General features: G+C 42.1%; 1 protein-coding gene across 1 annotated transcript in view; it reads right to left on the bottom strand.

Moving 5' to 3' along the window:
• Positions 1 to 18,871, bottom strand: part of glb1 (galactosidase, beta 1) — a 31,786-nt gene extending 12,915 nt beyond the window's left edge. Inside the window, exons 1-10 of the mRNA XM_060917249.1 lie at positions 18,738 to 18,871; positions 8,256 to 8,428; positions 6,654 to 6,804; positions 5,927 to 5,987; positions 5,735 to 5,829; positions 5,434 to 5,614; positions 1,113 to 1,171; positions 902 to 1,023; positions 750 to 790; positions 548 to 660 (exon numbers count right to left, since the gene is read on the bottom strand). Coding sequence (XP_060773232.1) covers positions 548 to 660; positions 750 to 790; positions 902 to 1,023; positions 1,113 to 1,171; positions 5,434 to 5,614; positions 5,735 to 5,829; positions 5,927 to 5,987; positions 6,654 to 6,804; positions 8,256 to 8,428; positions 18,738 to 18,791 — 1,050 coding nt within the window. The 5' untranslated portion in view covers positions 18,792 to 18,871. The remainder of the gene's footprint in view (positions 1 to 547; positions 661 to 749; positions 791 to 901; positions 1,024 to 1,112; positions 1,172 to 5,433; positions 5,615 to 5,734; positions 5,830 to 5,926; positions 5,988 to 6,653; positions 6,805 to 8,255; positions 8,429 to 18,737) is intronic.
• Positions 18,872 to 20,954: the final 2,083 nt, after the last annotated feature.

Below are 20,954 nucleotides of genomic sequence, written 5' to 3'. Positions count from 1 at the left end.
GGAGTTGGTCTGAAGTATCACATGAGGTTTGGTGCATCTGCGATGGAGCGTGTCCGAGTAGGATGATTCGATTCATGAGCCCTATTCATTGTCTATGGGAAAAAAACCAAAAGAAAAACGACAAGAACAAGAGAACGGGGGCATTGATCCAAAAGCTGTATACAAGCACACTACACCACTTCAGGCCAGACGTCTCAGAGTTGGAACGGTGTCTCTATCTCGAACGCCATAGGAAGAGTAGTTGATCCAAAAAACGTGTTGGAATAAGGCAGAATAAGTAAACTTAAGAACAACAATAGTGTGCTTGCCTTTGGCAAGCACACTAATAATGTGCTTGCCTTTGGCAAGCACACTAATAATAACAAACAAAGTCTTTTTATTTAATCTTACTAACAGTGACTAATTAAACATTGTTTACACACAAAACCCTGAAAGTAAGACTTATCAAGAAACATCGTCTCAATTAATTTGGTCCAGAATTAAAAAAACAGAACTTTTATCAGATCTAATAAAAGTTTATAAAGAAGAAGTCGAGACTAAATTTGACCTTTTTAATGACATCCCGGATGGCGAAGTATTTCTGTGTGAGGTCTCCAGCCTCTGTTAGTGGAGCATCATAGTCGTAGCTGGTGGGCTGAGGAGCATACGGTGTATTTGCACCTGACAACAAGAAAAACACAAACACACCCATCAGGACAAAGATGATCACTTTCACCTGTTACACATTTGTATGTTGTTACATGACTCACCGTTCCAATACGCAAAATTGGTTCCTCCGATAAACATGTACCTTAAAAAGGAAAAATAACATATCAATTCACTGACATTAATGTTTAAATATTTAAGTGATGATGGTGACGATGATGTTTCTTCTAAACAATTCTGTATTAATTTGCCTTACAGGTTGACATTTGCGTCGAGGTCCAGAATCTCGTTAAGGGACTTGACCACAGTTTCAGTCGGAACCACAGAGTGATGTTCTCCCCAGTGGTCGAGCCAGCCAGTGTAAAACTCAGAGTTCACCTGGAAACACACGAGAACACTCAAAGTCCAGAGTTTATTTTAGTTCATCATCTATTCTATGAGATTTTCTTCTGGTTAAAGCATCTCACCAGTGGGCCGCGAGGTTCAGCGGATCTCTGAGCTTCAAAAGCTGCAGTCACATTTCCACCTGCGCGACACACACACACACACACACACACACACACACACACACACACACACACAGGAAATAACACACTCCGTTAATCTTTAATAATACTGATCTGCTGTAGATTTAATAACTGCACACAGTGCTGCTGATAATCCTTAACTTAGAAGTGACTGATTAAAAATGTATATTTAATACAAATTAAAATATTAATTTTATGGGTTTGTACTAGACATTGGGATGTTTTCTATAAAATTTTATTGTTCATATTCCTGAATAATTAAGACAAATACATAAAGAGAATTTACAGAATTTTATGGTTATATGGAATCTGGGAATAGGATAGTAATTTCTAGTACATTTTAAAATCTGTAAACAAATTGAGATAAATAAATAAAATTCTAGCAAAAACTGTAAATGTCCATAAATTTGACAGACTTAATAATCTGATCATTTTATGATTCAATTTAAAAAATAATAATAAAACCAAGGGGGGAAAAAAAAAAGTCATAAATTGAGTTTAAATAAAATTTCAATGAACAAAAAACGATCATACAGTAAATCCTCACAATATCCAGAAAAAAAAATATTAAAAACATTAATTTTTTTCATGGTTTGTACAAAACATTGTGTTTGTTTTTAATATAATTATTATTCAACTCAAGAATAATAAAAAAATGTAAATATGTTTAAGAAAAATTAACAGAAATTCAGCTATTTGAAAAAAAGTCGAGTTTATCAGGTAAATATCATAAAACACTTTTACTGCATTTCCATTAATAAAGTATTTAAAAAAAAAAAATCACAAGATATATTTTTAACTAAATATATTTTGCAACAAACAAACTGCTAGGGCACCTCTGGGTTCTGTTACTTATATAAATAAATATCTGGGTCTGTCTCAGAAACTGGGTACTGTGGGGGTACCCCACCAAATATACTCACAGTCAATAAACTATATGGTTTTGAATGGTGATGTTGGTTTTAATTTGAAATAAAATGATGAAAGAAATAATACAGACAAAACTAAATCTCTGATGTGAATACTCTATTCAGAATTTGGCAAAAATTCTGCAAATTTGTGGAAAAATGGCGGCTTGATCTGGGACATGATAAATGGTTGACTACATCGCATTCCCTTAAAAAGGTTGTAGTCCACTGAAAAGTCTACAGTTATCACTAATTGTATTTTAAGTTGTAACTTTATACACCTAAGGATTGGTGCGCTCACAGAATAATCATAACCGTAATAAAACATCATGCAAAATATTTGATCACCATCCTAACTCCATTTTCCGCAGACCCAAAACCAATACGATTGTGTGTTTTGATCTAAACGGAAAGCCTCAGGGTCAAGGCCACTACCTCACCAAAAGTAGTAACTTAAAATCACTACGCCATATAAAAATGTAGTCATAAATCTGCAATTTTGTTTTTTAAAACAAAAGCTGAAAGTTAGGTTTAGAATGTGTTTCTTACAGAATATGTTATAATGGTAGCTGGTCTTGGGTGAATTTCTGAGCTATAAAATGAGTTGTGGTCTATTTTTTACCGTAGCGTGTTATTTGTGTGCGGGGAAGGACACACATTAACAATCTGCATGTGTAGAATGGAATTTTCCACTCCAACAGTTAGAAGCTGATCGTGCTTCCATTTGCGGTCTTTCTGTTACGCGGGTGATCTGTTTGGACGTTATCACTAAAAAGGTGAGTTGACAGTTTTATATTGTTTTAGTCTTGCAGTATAAGGCAATAGAATGTTTCTTTTTCATCTTACTTTCATATTTTGTCGTGTTTTCGTATTTTTGGCCAATATTTTGCAACCATAGCCAATTTAGATCGAACTTTTGATAGAATCTACGGCCAGTCATTTTGCCCCGCGCCCGCTCCATCCGGTGCGGTAGTGATGTCCTGTTGCTTGCGTGCCGCAGCAGAGACCCGCGCGACCTTCAGCCGGTACAGTCGCTGTTCTTTTACCCCGCGCCGTTATTCTCATCTTTCCGGTGTGTTCTCGATTTTTCCATTGTGTCCTATTGCCCTATTTCGCCATATCAAAATACCCAAAATCTATTATATTATTCATATTTAAGTGAATAATCAATTCAGTCATCATAACTTGGCATTTTTAACCCAAGCAATCAAAAAGAGGAAATTTATTCAATATTTTCACTCATCTGTGAAGGAGGGGCTTTAATTCTTCATGATGTAGTTACAACCCTGATTCCAAAAAAAGTTGGGACAAAGTACAAATTGTAAATAAAAACAGAATGCAATAATTTACAAATATCAAAAACTGATATTGTATTCACAATAGAACATGGACAACATATCAAATGTCGAAAGTGAGAGATTTTGAAATTTCATGCCAAATATTGGCTCATTTGAAATTTCATGACAGCAACACCTCTCAAAAAAGTTGGGACAGGGGCAATAAGAGGCTGGAAAAGTTAAAGGTCCAAAAAAGGAACAGCTGGAGGACCAAAGTGCAACTCACTAGGTCAATTGGCAATAGGTCATTAACATGACTGGGTATAAAAAGAGCATCTTGGAGTGGCAGCGGCTCTCAGAAGTAAAGATGGGAAGAGGATCACCAATCGCCCTAATTCTGCACCGACAAATAGTGGAGCAATATCAGAAAGGAGTTCGACAATGTAAAATTGCAAAGAGTTTGAACATATCATCTACAGTGCATAATATCAAAAGATTCAGAGAATCTGGAAGAACCTCTGTGCGTAAGGGTCAAGGCCAAAAAACCATACTGGGTGCCCATGATCTTCGGGCCCTTAGACGGCACTGCATCACATACAGGCATGCTTCTGTATTGGAGATCACAAAATGGGCTCAGGAATATTTCCAGAGAATATTATCTGTGAACACAATTCACCAGGCCATCCGCCGTTGCCAGCTAAAACACTATAGTTCAAAGACGAAGCCGTATCTAAACATGATCCAAAAGCGCAGACGTCTTCTCTGGGCCAAGGCTCATTTAAAATGGACTGTGGCAAAGTGGAAAATTGTTCTGGGGTCAGACGAATCAAAATTTGAAGTTCTTTATGGAAATCAGGGACGCCGTGTCATTCGGACTAAAGAGGAGAAGGACGACCCAAGTTGTTATCAGCGCTCAGTTCAGAAGCCTGCATCTCTGATGGTATGGGGTTGCATTAGTACGTGTGGCATGGGCAGCTTACACATCTGGAAAGACACCATCAATGCTGAAAGGTATATCCATGTTCTAGAGCAACATATGCTCCCATCCAGACGACGTCTTTTCAGGGAAGACCTTGCATTTTCCATAATGACAATGCCAAACCACATCCTGCATCAATTACAGCATCATGGCTGCGTAGAAGAAGGGTCCGGGTACTGAACTGGCCAGCCTGCAGTCCAGATCTTTCACCCATAGAAAACATTTGGCGCATCATAAAACGGAAGATACGACAAAAAAGACCTAAGACAGTTGAGCAACTAGAATCCTACATCAGACAAGAATGGGTTAACCTTCCTATCCCTAAACTTGAGCAACTTGTCTCCCCAGTCCCCAGACGTTTACAGACTGTTGTAAAGAGAAAAGGGGATGTCTCACAGTGGTAAACATGGCCTTGTCCCAACTTTGAGATGTGTTGTTGTCATGAAATTTAAAATCACCTAATTTTTCTCTTTAAATGATAAATTTTCTCAGTTAAACATTTGATATGTCATCTATGTTCTATTCTGAATAAAATATGGAATTTTGAAACTTCCACATCATTGCATTCCGTTTTTTATTTAAAATTTGTACTTTGTCCCAACTTTTTTGGAATCAGGGTTGTATTTTGTAAATCAATTTTACAAAAAACATTTGAATTGTAATCAAAAAAATTTTCCACAGTGGAGGCCAGATAAAGCAAGATACTACCTTTATTCTTATTAAACATGACAAAAGAAACATTGAGTGTTAGGTAAATGCAAAAAAAAAAAGAAAAAAAAAAGTAAAATTAGAACATTTATTTTCTGACCATAATGTCCCAAATGAGAGACCAGTTTCTGAGATGGACCCATCTCTCTTTAATGCTTATATTCATAATATTAATAAATGTTAGTTACACATCTGCTAATTTATTGAATGTAATTAATTTCAAACTCTACAGCAATTTTAATAAAAATAAGTGTTAATGTAATACAGAATGTTTTAAATGTTCAGTTTAACTGTAACCTGTTCCTGCTATAAAGAAATGTATTACATCTGAATCAGTCTGGATTCAGACATGAGCAGAATTCTTTGCGCACGTGTGTGTGCTTCCTCACCAGGCCCGAAGTCCACAGTGGCATAGACACCCTGCAGAGCTCCACACTTCAGATACCCGACTCCGGCTCCATCTGTGCTGAACAGAACCACGTCGTCCCCCAGGTGAGAGCGGAAGAGTTTCACCAGGTGACGCAGGTAATCAAAATCACACGCAAAGTAACTGCCATACTCATTCTCCACCTGATCCACACCAAAACACACTTCAGACCCAGAACTCCAGATCTACTGACTGATCATCAAGAAAGAGATGAAACATTTCATTTCTTGTATGTTTTTCGATATGAATAATTTGCGTCTCACCTGTACTGTAATAATTGGTCCTCCGCTCTGATAAAGGTAACGCTTCACCATTGGTAACAACTTCGCCATCCAATTATCCACCGCTGCTAAATAATCTGAAGTAAACATCACTTTTAAATTAGTTTATTCACCTCATCATGAGACACACTGAAGTGATTTATTATTTAATCAGTAACATCGTTATGTTTTTACCCGGATCTGAGGAACGAAGGACGATGTCTTTCTTCTTCAGTAACCATGCAGGCAGGCCACCCTTTAATCAAACAAATAAACTTTAATCGTTCAATATAAATGATAGACTTTCAGCATTTAACCAAAATATGACTTATTTATGGTTTAAAATAAATCATCAGATCCTCAACCACTTATACCAGCATCAGGGTTGGGGTGCCAATACTTTAGTCAGCTAGCAATAAACATTGAGGAATTAGATATAAACTTCTTTAAAATAGATATTTTTCAGCAAATCCACATGACTTCAGTACAGACTGTGTGTGTGCGTTTAAGATTTATACAGCCACAATATAATATTTAATACTAATAGAACACATTTAACTAATAATAAAATATGACAAATCTAATGTTACTATATTACATTATAGCTGTTATTAAATTATGAAAAGTAAATAAATATGAATAATATTCTACATTATTATAACCATTATTAGTATTTTAATACAAGTAGCAATTATAATAAATTATATTAATAAAGATCACAATTAACACATACCATTCTAATTAGGACTTTTATTTTGAATAATTTGACTGAAAATATAATTGCAGATAGCTGTGAAAGTAATGAAATTGAATACGGTATAACACGATTATTTTGGAGAGCCTGATACGAGATATTTACGATGTTAAACGGCTCAGATTTGTCAGATTAGTGAGATAAACAGATTTGATATTTCAATCTGACCATGTCCCACTCAGCACAGATGTAGGGTCCGGGCCTCAGGATGACCAGCAGACCGAGGTCCTGACACAGTTGGAGAAAATATTCCAAATCTCGATCTCCACTGAAGTTGTATACACCCGGCACAGGCTCATGGAAGTTCCAGGGAATATACCTGCCAGAAGGAACGTGCCATTTCACACAGAGTTTACAACCTTACACGGAAATGCCGATATAAACACAGATTAGGAATCAGATTAGAACAAACTTGCAGTGTGACAGTGGCACTGTGACTGAAATTAATCAACGCTGCTTCAAACTGACTGTCAAATTATATATTTAGTCAATCTGAGTTTGATTGTAAGGCTTTAAATCAGAATAAAATATTTCATTTTAAAAGAAGTCACAAGTACAACATTTTAAAGTTTTGCAGAAAAAACAAACAGTTAAAAGGTAGACTGCCTTTTCCCGACACCCAGTTATTTTTGTTTATTGGACCGAAAGCTACTGAATTCGAATCACAGACTTCCATTTTTATTCTTTTTTTTTTTTAAAGAACAATTAATGAATTTAGGGCCACGTGGCCCGAAACTCTCCGCTATTTTTTTCTGCTTTACCATGATGCAATACAAGATACTACATCATGTATCATGTGGTGGGCTTTCCCCGTTCACGCAAGGCATTGTGGGATACAAATTTGAAACAGGAAAGAAAAATGGAGGATGTGAGTGTGCGAATTAAATGTGAAAGATTGACTACAGTAACGGAAAGCGAGAAGAAAAGATGTTATGTTGCAAAGGAAAGGAAACGCAGGACCAAATTAATAAATATCGGTGGTCAGCAAGCACCTCGGTGTGATCAGCTGTTCGCGACAGAATGATGTAACTGTCAGTGCACGGTCAAGGTAAACCTGTAGATGGCAGTAATGCAACACTGTGGATGCCAGCTGCTGTAAAACCCAAAAGAAGAAGGTGGTAAACCTGTGCATGTGCACATGGACTTCCTCGGTCTGCTTGACTGCGTGAAGCGAGTGATTTCATACACATTATTTGCACGGGAATCCCCTCAAATTAAATAACTTCCCAGCCACAGAATGACCTGATATTTTGCGAGATATTACAGAAATAAACATGTACCACAATGACCAAATTTCAGCGAGAACTAAATTTCACCGATTTTATGAAATTGAAAGGCCGTCTAGCTTTAAAATTAATTCAGTTTATCGGATTAAAATGTAAAACAATTTACACTGAACTTTGTGCATCATTAAACTGAAGTTCAGAGGAAACTTTAAAAAAAAAAGTATAGAATTTCAATTAAAATGTACTTTTTAACTGAAAATATCAGTGCTGAGAAAATAAATCAAACAAAACGTGCAGATGTTTTGGTTTTCATGCACACAATTTTGTAACAAACAATAGAAGTGGTTCACAAATTTTAATTTCTGCAAGTTTTATATCCACTTTTTCAAATTAAACATCAAGTTCAATTCTCATTCAGTCAAAACACTAAAATAAACAACCACACACACACCCTTGTGAAAGAAGCCCAGAGACTTTTGAAATAAATAAAAATGTAAATAAAACTTTTGGTGTGAGTGGAAGTGAACGTGTGAGACGTGCATACGTCTGGATGGCGTTGAGTCCAGCCATATACATCTTTAACAGTCGGTCTTTCCAGTAGATCCTGGGGATCCTGCTGTAGTGAATACTGCCAGAGACGTAGCGGAAATATTCTCCATCCTTCAGGAAGCTGTTGTTTTTATAATCCACTGTGAAACTTGGAGCCGCTGAAGAGAGCTAACGGACAGGCCGAAAACACAGGAGAGAGAAAATAAATAAATAAATAAACAAACAATTTATATATCAAGACTGTGTAAATAGTGTTTAACTAAGGAAAGTGTGGGATTTTAGATTTATTAAAATTAAGGTTTGCTTAGGATTGTGTGAATTTGTGCACAGTTTCTTTAGAGCTCTATCAAAACAATGTTTTATTTTCAGAACTATTTAAAGTAAAACTACTTCAGGACTGTGATCCATAAAAACGGATATGAAGCTCACTGGACAAATCAAACTCATGTTCTTTTATCACCAGAATGTACTGAACACATTTACAGCTTTCACTCAATCTCTTTTTCAGTAACTGCTTCAGAGGTAACAGTTAATGATTCTCAGAACATTTGTTTTCAGTTCACTGTAAAAAATGATTTGTTGTTTTAACTAAAAAAAAAAAAAAAAAGTGTCCGGGCTGCCTTAAAATTTTGAGCTCATTGAAATCAATATAGTAGTTAACACAATGAGGCAAACAATTTAACTTACTATATGAATTTCAATGAACTCAAAATTTTAAGTCAGCCCGGACACTAACTTTAAGTTAAAACAACAAATCATTTTTTACAGTGTTCCTGAAACATTAGTTCATAAAAAAATCCTCCTGAAATGATAAGAGAACATTACAATAGTCCTACTAATACCACTTTTGGGATTTCCTATCATGAAGTCATGGGAGAACGTTACAGGAATGTTCCCAGAGAGTTAGTCTGTTGCACCTAAATGCAAAACTTTGCCAAATGTTCCCTTGTTAGCTGTCACATCACTGAAAGAGAACACAGTGTTTTAAAAAGTTTGTAGAATGTTTCAGGAACAGTGATGACCTCGAAATAGTGAGTTACCACAAAGTTATTAAATGGTTCCTATAAAAATAACCAAAAACGAACCAAGTGCTAACATTATAGAAACGTTGTGTTGGTTTTATCAGGAGCCCTGTGGTGTTCATTAATGTTGCAAGACAGAACCAAGTTCTATCTTGACTTGACTAAGTTTCAGAGAACAATGTGAGAGGAAACATTTACATTCATTACATTAATAACATTTTAACCCAGTTTATGTATTTGTTATTTTTTATTTATTTATCTTCAGTGCTGCGAATTGATATTGTCCTGAGGGCATGCTATTCAATTCATATTTATTATAAACATTACTAAATTATATCTTCCCAGCCACAGCATGGCCTGGGGTTTTTTGTGAGATATTACAGAAATAAACATATACCACAATGACCAAATTTCAGAGAGAACCAAATTGTTAGGACTTGGACTGTTTTGGCCTCTAGAGGCCGCTGTTATTTCCTTTTCGTGTCATATTTATTTTGGCCTCTAGAGGCCGCCACTGTTACTGTGTTTTGTGTTTTTTTTTGTTAATTGCCTGTTAGTCCTAATTATCTTCACCTGTGTCCTTAATTAGTTTGTGTATTTATACCCCTGAGTTCAGTCCTCTTGTCACGGAGTCTTTGTGCTGTTATGTTTATCTCCAGTTTCCTCTGTACTGTGTTCTTTGTTTTGCACTTTGTTTTTCTTTTGGATTATACTCTTTGGGTTTTTTTTGTCTTTTGTTTTGCCCTGTATATAGTGTATATAGTATAAATAAACCTTTTGATTCTTTTTCTACTTCCGCCTCACGCCTCTGCATTTGAGTCATCCCCCTGGTGGCCTAGTGGGGGTTTGCTGGATTATCACACCAACGAACCAGGTTTGAATCCCAGCAAAACCCTAACAGAAAGACTCCGTCATGACCGACTCAGCAGAGGCTGCTTCAACTGTCTACCCGGCCAACCTTCAGGGAATTATGGCAGCTTTGACACGCTTCGGAGCGACCATGGACGCTCATGGACGTACGCTCACCAGCCAACGTGAGGCCCTTGCTCGCCACGAGGAACTGCTTCAGCAAATTGGGAAAACCCTGGCACAGCTGACATCTCTGCCTGCATCTCCTGCTCCTGATCCAGTTCCTGCTCCTGATCCAGCTCCCACTCCTGCTCCAGTGCCTCCTGCCATGCTGCCTTCTTCACCTCGTGAACCCAGCCTTCCTGCACCACAGAGGTATGACGGCAAGCACAGTGAGTGCCGAGAATTCCTTACCCAGTGTCAACTCACCTTTGAGCTTCAGCCTACCACCTACACTACGGATCGCCGCAAGATCGCCTTTGTGATCACCTTATTAGCTGGTAAGGCGCGAGCCTGGGCTACTGCTATCTGGCAAAGACAGGGACCTGAGTGCTTTGATTTCCAGCTGTTTTCTGAAGAGATGCTTCGGGTCTTCAATCAGGCAGACATCAGTACCGACGCAGCCCGAAAGCTCATGTCCATCCGGCAAGGAGGAAGCGTCGCAGATTACGCCATCTCGTTCCGAACACTCGCAGCAGTAAGTGGATGGAACGAGACTGCCCTGGTGTCAGCCTTCCACCATGGTCTGTCTGACCCCATCAAGGACGGTCTGGCCTCTATTGGATGCCCAAGTGACCTCGAAACCCTCATCTCACATGCTATTCGTCTGGACAACAGGATGAGAGAACGCCACCAAGCCTTGAGCCCCCCCAGCCTCCCTACCTCTACCTGGAGACCGTCTACCTCCTTCAGTGACTGTCCAGAACCCATGCACGTGGGTCGTACTCGCCTCTCCGCATCTGAGAGGGAGCGCAGAAGGAGGGACAAGTGCTGCATCTACTGTGGCAAGCCTGGTCACTTCCGAGCATCATGTCCCGAACTCTTGGGAAAAGGACCGCCCCGTCCAGCCGAGGGAGGGTTGTGATGGGGCCTACCCTCTCTCCCGGACTCCCTGGCCAAGGAATCTACATCCCGGTCTCCATCTCCTGGGGTGAGTCTGTCCACTCTTGTCAAGCTTTGATAGACTCAGGGGCGGCTGGGAACTTTATGGATATTCACTTCGCCCAAAGCATCAATATACCTACTGCACCTCTTGAAGTCCCACTGTCTATGTCTGCCCTCGATGGCCAAGCATTAGGTGATGGAAGAGTCACCCAAGTTACTTCTCCAGTCTTCCTCCAGTCTCAAGGTCACAAGGAAGAAATATCCCTGCACCTGATTCCTTCACCTGAGTTCCCAGTTATTCTAGGCCTTCCTTGGCTTACTCGCCACAACCCTCGCATAGACTGGGTAACAAGCCAGGTTGTGGAATGGGGCCCTGCATGCCATGCCTCTTGTCTGCTCTCTAGCTCTCCTGTGTCTCCTGCCGAGCCCCCTGATCTCACCGAGTTATCTCAAGTTCCCACAGAGTACTGGGATCTCAAGGAGGTATTCAGCAAGAGCAGGGCCGCCGTTCTTCCTCCGCACCGGGCCTACGACTGTGCCATCGACTTGCTCCCTGGGACTACCCCTCCTCGTGGCAGACTGTTTTCCCTCTCTCAGCCAGAACGCAAGGCTATGGAGGAATACCTCAAAGACGCCCTGGTCTCTGGGTTCATTCGACCCTCCACCTCACCTGCTGGTGCCGGCTTCTTCTTTGTCGGCAAGAAGGATGGGGGGCTTCGACCATGTATTGACTACAGGGGCCTGAACAAGATCACTGTGCGCAACCGATATCCCCTTCCGCTGATGTCCACTGCTTTCGACCTGCTCCAAGGCGCCACCGTCTTCACCAAGTTGGACCTACGGAACGCATACCACCTCATCCGTATCCGACAGGGAGACGAGTGGAAGACTGCCTTTAACACCCCATCTGGGCACTACGAATACCAGGTGATGCCCTTCGGACTCACCAACGCACCAGCTGTTTTTCAGGCCCTAATCAACGACGTCTTAAGGGATATGATTAACCTGTACGTCTTTGTCTACCTCGATGACATGCTTATCTTTTCCAAGACCGTGCAGGAGCACCGCCACCATGTCCGCCAGGTTCTCCAGAGGCTGCTACAGAACAATCTGTTCGCCAAGGCCCAGAAATGCGAATTTCATGTTCCCGAGGTCTCCTTTCTGGGATTTATTGTACGGACAGGCCAACTCCAAATGGACCCTGCCAAGACCCTGGCCGTCCGGGACTGGCCTACTCCCAAGTCCGTTAAGGAGGTTCAGCGGTTCTTAGGATTCGCTAACTTCTACCGCAAGTTCATCAGGAACTTCAGTTCTGTGGCAGCACCCATGTCAGACCTCACCAAAGGGACAGGTGGATCTTATGGCTGGTCTCCTCAGGCAGAAAAGGCGTTCAAAGACCTCAAGGCCCGCTTCTGCACGGCACCCATTCTGGTCCTCCCGGACACCTCCCAACCATTCATCGTGGAGGTGGACGCCTCGGACAGTGGTGTCGGCGCGGTACTCTCTCAACGTTCGGAAGGAAAGCTGCACCCCTGCGCTTACTTCTCCCACCGCCTGAGTCCTGCGGAGTCCCGGTACGATGTGGGGGATCGAGAACTGCTAGCGGTCAAACTGGCCCTTGAGGAGTGGAGGCACTGGCTGGAGGGAGCGCAACATCCATTCCTGGTTTGGACTGACCACAAGAACCTGGAGTACCTCCAGCAAGCCAAGAGACTGAACCCTCGACAGGCTAGGTGGGCCCTGTTTTTCAGTCGGTTTGACTTCACCCTCTCGTACCGTCCCGGCTCCAAGAACACCAAACCTGACGCACTGTCCAGGCTGTTCTCTGCCACTAACAGGGAGAATGAAGTCGGGCCTATTATCCCGGTGTCCCGGATTGTGGCCCCTGTCCGCTGGGGTATTGAGGAGGCTGTTCGACGAGCCCAACGCCAGGACCCCGGTCCTGGGACGGGGCCACCGGGCCTCTTGTACGTCCCACATCAAGCCCGGGCCAAGGTTCTCCAGTGGGGTCACTCTTCCCCTCTCACCGCCCACCCGGGAGCTCGGAGGACCCTGGACTTCCTGAAAAGACGCTTCTGGTGGCCTAACATGGAGCAGGAAGTAAGGTCATTTGTCCTGTCCTGTGAGGTTTGCACCAGAACCAAGAACCCACGACAGCGTCCCCAGGGTCTCCTGCATCCTCTGACCATTCCCCGGCGTCCCTGGTCCCACGTGGCAGTCGACTTCATCACGGGTCTCCCTGAGTCACAAGGTAACATGGTCATTTTGGTCATTGTTGACAGATTCTCCAAGGCCTGCCGCTTCATACCTCTGTGCAAACTCCCCTCTGCTCTTGAAACAGCTAAACTTATATTTAATCATGTCTTCCGAGTCTTTGGTCTTCCACAGGACATCGTCTCAGACCGAGGGCCCCAGTTCTCCTCCCGAGTGTGGCACGGGTTCTGCAAGGTCATCGGAGCCACTGCCAGCCTCTCCTCTGGGTTTCACCCACAGTCCAATGGTCAGACGGAGAGGCTCAACCAGGACCTGGAAACCACCCTGCGAGGCCTGGCTATGGATAACCCGACATCGTGGAGCACCTGGCTGCCATGGGCAGAGTACGCCCACAACACCCTGCAGTCATCGGCCACCAAGCTGTCGCCATTCCAGTGCCAATTCGGGTTCCAGCCACCTCTGTTCCCGGACCAGGAGGAGGACGCGGGGGTGCCCTCGGTCAACCAATATGTGAGACGGTGTCGCAAGACCTGGAGCAAGGTCAGGAAGACCCTCATACAAACCTCCAAAACCAACCAGACTCAGGCCAACCGCCACAGAAGACCTGCACACACTTTCCGCCCTGGGCAGCGGGTTTGGCTGTCCACTAAGGACCTTCCGCTGCGGGTGGAGAACCGCAAGCTTGCTCCTCGCTACATTGGCCCCTTCAAGGTGGTGCGCAGGGTGAACCCTGTCTCCTACCGGCTTCAGTTGCCCCGGACTCTGAGGATCAACCCCACTTTCCATGTTTCCCTGTTGCGGCCTGTACTGACGTCTACGTATGCCCCTGCCCCTAGGAACCCCCCACCCCCCCGCATCTTCCAGGGGCAGACTGTGTTCACTGTGCATCGCCTGCTTGACTCCCGCCGGGTCCGCGGCGGGTTGCAATATCTGGTGGACTGGGAGGGCTATGGTCCTGAGGAGCGCTGCTGGGTTCCTGCTCGGGATGTCCTGGATAAAGAACTGTGTCGGGACTTACATTCGGCCCATCCGGATCGCCCTGGGAACGTCAGGAGACGCTCCTAGAGGGGGGGGGTCCTGTTAGGACTTGGACTGTTTTGGCCTCTAGAGGCCGCTGTTATTTCCTTTTCGTGTCATATTTATTTTGGCCTCTAGAGGCCGCCACTGTTCCTGTGTTTTGTGTTTTTTTTTGTTAATTGCCTGTTAGTCCTAATTATCTTCACCTGTGTCCTTAATTAGTTTGTGTATTTATACCCCTGAGTTCAGTCCTCTTGTCACGGAGTCTTTGTGCTGTTATGTTTATCTCCAGTTTCCTCTGTACTGTGTTCTTTGTTTTGCACTTTGTTTTTCTTTTGGATTATACTCTTTGGGTTTTTTTTGTCTTTTGTTTTGCCCTGTATATAGTATAAATAAACCTTTTGATTCTTTTTCTACTTCCGCCTCTGCATTTGAGTCATCCCCCTGGTGGCCTAGTGGGGGTTTGCTGGATTATCACACCAACGAACCAGGTTCGAATCCCAGCAAAACCCTAACACAAATTTCACCAATTTTATGAAATCAAAAGGCCATCTAGCTTTAAAATTAATTCAGTTCATCGGATTAAAATGTAAACTAGAAAAGCACTCAGAGTGCAGACCTCCGCCAATAATCCTTTAAAAAATTCCAGGATCCAGATGGTGATCCGGATCACCGCCAAAATTTAACGGATTGTTACTTGTGCCCAGTCACACCTCTGGAAAAAACTTCAGAGCAATCCGTTCATAACTTTTTCCGTAATGTTGCTAACAGACAAACCAACAAACAAACAAACCAATGCTACCGAAAACATAACCTCCTTGGCGGAGGTAACAATTTACATGGAACTTTCTACATCATTAAACTGAAGTTCAGAGGAAACTTAAAACAAAAAAGTATAGAATTTCAAATAAAGCGTACTTTTTAACTGAAACAGTAGCAATGTTTATAATAAATATGACTTGAACAGGTGGTGTAGTGGTTAGCACTGTCGCCCCACAGCAAGAAGGTCCTGGGTTCGGGCCCAGCGGCTGATTAGGGCCTTTCTGTGTGGAGTTTGCATTTTCTCCCCGTGTCCGCGTGGGTTTCCTCTGGGTGCTCCGGTTTCCCCCACAGTCCAAAGACATGCAGGTTAGGTTAACTGGTGGCTCCAAATTGACCGTAGGTGTGAATGTGAATGGTTGTTTGTCTCTGTGTCAGCCCTGTGATGACCTGGCGACTTGTCCAGGGTGTACCCCGCCTTTCACCCGTAGTCAGCTGGGATAGGCTCCAGCTTGCCTGCGACCCTGCACAGGATAAGCGGCTACAGATAAGGGATGGATGAATTGAATAGTATGCCCTGAGGACAAGATCAACTCACAGCACTGAAGAGATATATATATTTTATATATATATATATATATATATATATATATATATATATATATATATATATATATATATATATATATATATATATACACACACACCAGGGGCGATTTCTCAGAGACATCAAGGGAAGCCGAGCTTCCCCTAAAATTCTCTCCCCAAACTGCGGCATCTACGACATTGAATTCTCATTAAAACAATAACTTGCATAACATAATATATGCCCAAGATTGTATTTACGTTCATAACTATCCTGTAACTTATTTGAGTGATGTCTGACGAACTTGCAGTTCGCTACGAGAATCACCTTTGCTGCCAGGCTGTAACCAGCGTTGCTCTGGTTACAGCAGCGTTACTGCTGACGTTTTCCAGCCAAAATATGTTCAAAACCCGCCAAAATGCACTTAAAACCTCCCAATCTGGCAACACTGGCTGTAACCTTTCTTATTTCAATGGGCTCTATGGCTGGCAGCCAGGTATCCGTTGCAGTCTATGAGAGGGCTCTGAACAGCCAATTTCGGCTAGTTGTTATTGGTTAAAATCGACAAAATCGTCACTTCCAGGGAAGCTGGGCTTCTCTGGGACTAAACGAGACAGTGGGAGGGACAAGAAGCCGGGCTGATGAAGGATTATTGGAGGTAGTGTTTGAAAGACATGAGTAGGGCGGGCTCTGTACTTCGGCATCAGTGAGGAACACGGAAGTATGATCAGTCAGTCCCTAGCAGATGTCGAGAAAGTGTAGTCGTGTGCCAAAGTGCTGTCCGAATTTCTTTTCATATAAACGTTTCTTCTCATTGATGTCTCTGTACATTACTCTGTAAATAAATGTAAATATTACTCGTTGTGCTCCGTTAACTTTCATCCATTCTATCAGTTTGATCATTCGCGAATTCACTCGTTTATTTCATTTGTAGTTCAATCTGGTTGTAGGCTAGCTTGAGCCTTATTGGGATCTGCAGTGCTAGCTGCTAACAGAAATTGGTGAAGTCTCTGGAAAGCACAACCAGCTAGTATGACAGGGTCACAGACCATTTTCTGGAAAAGGAGCGGAGGGCAGAATTTGTGTATAAATAGTGTGCATCATATAATATTCATGAATCTGAAGTGTGTATATTGTTCAGTAATGTTAAGAGAATGGTGGGCTCTGTGTTACAGGTTATACCTGGGTATAATATTCAAGGTTCTGTGTGTTGCATAGCCTACCTGGTTATGAATTTCCAGACTGTGTTGCAGATGTTGTTCAAGGATGTGTTGCACAGCTGGGTGTTGTGTTAAAGACTCTGTGTTGCATATCAGGGTATGATGTTCAAGGCTCTTCGTTGAATAGCCAGTGATTTTTGGATGTTTGATATTTTTGATTAAGGATATGAGACACTAGCCTGGCAAGCCAGACTATAACATGAAATGTACAAGCAAAAATACTTTCTGCCACTAGGTAGGGTTGTCTAGTTCACTATGCTAATGGGGCACACCTTTCTATGCTTTGATATCCGGCCTACAGGTTTTACGATGAATGCGTAAAATGGGCTTCCCCTGTTTTAAAAACCAGCAGCCGCCACTTTTTAGTATAGGTAATCATATGGGGCCGAGTGATTAATTTCACTCGTGATTTCAAAACTTTGAAATCACGAGTGAAACTGATCCTTAATTTTACGAGGAACCATACGATTACTTGTTTATAATCTCATCTCATCTCATCATCTCTAGCCGCTTTATCCTTCTACAGGGTTGCAGGCAAGCTGGAGCCTATCCCAGCTGACTACGGGTGAAAGGCGGGGTACACCCTGGACAAGTCGCCAGGTCATCACAGGGCTGACACATAGACACAGACAACCATTCACACTCACATTCACACCTACGGTCAATTTAGAGTCACCAGTTAACCTAACCTGCATGTCTTTGGACTGTGGGGGAAACCGGAGCACCCGGAGGAAACCCACGCGGACACGGGGAGAACATGCAAACTCCGCACAGAAGGGCCCTCGCCGGCCCCGGGGCTCGAACCCAGGACCTTCTTGCTGTGAGGCAACAGCGCTAACCACTACACCACCGTGCCGCCCCTGTTTATCATATACAGGGCCAAATTCATACTTCAGAAGCCATTCAAGTTCACAACATTTGTCATTCACGTTTTCTGAACCAATCAGGACGCAAAACTATCTTGCCCGTTTGAATCAGTTTCTAAAGCGTCTTCCATCATGACACGACACAAGGATTTTGAAAGTGGTTTACAAAATTTTATCGGAACTTCTTTACAAAAGCCATTTTGTTGACAAAATTTGCTAATTTTTGTAGCCGTAACCAAGCAACGAACTAGCCAATAGCATTTCAGACATACGGCCCCGTGTTAAGGGAAAAAAAAAAGCCCTCCTTGATTGACCAATCAGAATTGAGTAATCTGGCCCTATGTATTATAATAAATCTAATTATTTGGCTTCCTGAGTAACAAAATGTTTAAACCGGAATCAGAAAACAAATGATAAACACATGAAGGCACATGACCAGTCACAAGACCAGTCACAGGACAGGAGGGTGACAGTTTACACATCAGTCAGGTTTTTATCTTCTACTGATTCTTTTTTTGCAGGAAAGATTTCAACATTCGATTGGAAAAAAAATTATAAAATGAAATAAAACACGTTTACAAACAAAACAATCAGAAAATCTGGGAAGAAAAAAAATCGAAAATAAAACCGCTTTCATGATAAACCTCAATGAAAGCACTTTTAAGCCATAATTTACAATTTATCTTTAAATGAACGAACATTAATCGGCAAAAATATGAATAAATGGGCTTTGTTTCTCTCGAATGGAACTCTTACAGAGTTAGCGAAATACGGCAGATAAGTTTTCCACGCATGCGCAGTGAGTAACTCAACCAGCCTGAGAGTAATAAACAGACTTACTGTAACGGAGATGAAGGAGAAGCAGAAAAAAGCTCCAGTGCTGCACAAGATCATGTTTGCTGCACTGATCAGCCCTGAAACTGCACAAACACTTTCAACAACACCGGGGCGGAAGTCGACATCAATCACGTGACCTTCTGCGCTTCAACCCGACCACGTGATTAGTAGCAAACATGTAGTTGCGCGCGAGAGCCTGGAGTCACTTCACCCAGGGTCCAAGGTGTCTGACCGCCGCGTCACCTGACTCATTTACACTAAAGACGATTCACAGTATTTATAATCACCATGTGTACAGAGTTCCATCTCTCTGCTTTTGCAGAGTTAAATTCGGTTCTGTTTGAGGATTAGTAGAAAGCTGGTGTTACCGGAACAGCTGTTTAACATCTGTAACATCAGCATTATGCAGCATAATGTAGTATTGTTGCTTGCTGTGCATATATGTTTATGAGCACTAATGAATAATTGTGCCAGAGTGCAAAGCTAAATGAAGGGTGTAAAGCTCCACCTTCCTGTGGACTGTATTAACATTTAAAGAGTAAAACATTAACCCAATCTTTACTCATCCGACATGAAATATTTCTAACAACTTTACATACCACAGACTCCACTCCCTTTCGGAGTTAAAGAAAATGTGGTTTAAAAAACCACAAAAAGCTTTTATGTGCATTTATAAACACATTATCAGCATAACTGAAAGATTAAATATATTTTACATCAACTTTTGATCATTATTATTAATAATTCTTAATTATAAACAGGGAACATCTGACTTCAGATATATAAATTATATATTTATAGATATGTTGTGTATGTGGTATAAATGTGGTAACGTTATATTAATTTGTGTTTTTGCTTAAATAATATTTTAAATACTCCATAATAATAATAATAATAATAATAATAATAATAATAATAATAATAATAGAAAAAACAAGGAATATTTTTCAGTGAATGAATAAATGTTTATGATTACATTTACTGAAAAACAGGACAGTAAACCTAATAATGTAATCTAATGTCTAATTATATTCGATTACATCTCATGTAGTTGGAAAAGGTCAAAAATTTTATCAATCTAATCTGTTATCTGTTAATATTCTACTCCTAGTTTAGTGGGAGGGGCAGCACGGTGGTGTAGTGGTTAGCACTGCCGCCTCACAGCAAGAAGGTCCTGGGTTCGAGCCGATGAGGGCCTTTCTGTGCGGAGTTTGCATGTTCTCCCCGTGTCTGCATGGGTTTCCTCCGGGTGCTCCGGTTTCCCCCACAGTCCAAAGACATGCAGGTTAGGTTAACTGGTGACTCTAAATTGACCGTAGGTGTGAATGTGAGTGTGAATGGTTGTCTGTGTCTATGTGTCAGCCCTGTGATGACCTGGCGACTTGTCCAGGGTGTACCCCGCCTTTCGCCCGTAGTCAGCTGGGATAGGCTCCAGCTTGCCTGCGACCCTGTAGAACAGGATAAAGCGGCTACAGATAATGGATGGATGGATAGTTTAGTGGGAGATAATTCACTAACATGCTTTAATTCACATGATCCAGATGTTCTGATAAAATACAAAACCATTCTTTAAACGTTTTTATCCTTTAAAATTCATCACAGACACTCAGTTCTGCTGCACTCAAACACTAAAATACTGCACTGCTGGAGTCTGCAAAAACAAGGATCTCTCTCTTTCTCTCTCTCTCTACACACACACACACACACACACACACACACACACACATTTACAGTGCCTTGCAAAAGTATTCATACCCCTTGAACTTTTTCACATTTTTCCACCTTACAACCACAAACTTAAAAGTTTTTTATTGAGATTTTATGTGATAGACCAACACCGAGGGCGGCACGGTGGTGTAGTGGTTAGTGCTGTCGCCTCACAGCAAGAAGGTCCAGGTTCGAGCCCCGTGGCCGGCGAGGGCCTTTCTGTGCGGAGTTTGCATGTTCTCCCCGTGTCCGCGTGGGTTTCCTCCAGGTGCTCCGGTTTCCCCCACAGTCCAAAGACATGCAGGTTAGGTTAACTGGTGACTCTAAATTGACCGTAGGTGTGAGTGTGAATGGTTGTCTGTGTCTATGTGTCAGCCCTGTGATGACCTGGCGACTTGTCCAGGGTGTACCCCGCCTTTTGCCCGTAGTCAGCTGGGATAGGCTCCAACTTGCCTGCGACCCTGTAGAACAGGATAAAGAGGCTAGAGATAATGAGATGAGATGAGACCAACA

Source organism: Neoarius graeffei, chromosome 3 (assembly GCF_027579695.1).
Source record: "Neoarius graeffei isolate fNeoGra1 chromosome 3, fNeoGra1.pri, whole genome shotgun sequence".
NCBI lineage: Eukaryota > Metazoa > Chordata > Actinopteri > Siluriformes > Ariidae > Neoarius > Neoarius graeffei.
Note: the sequence above shows the minus strand (reverse complement) of the source record. Positions and strands in the feature narration are given on the sequence as shown.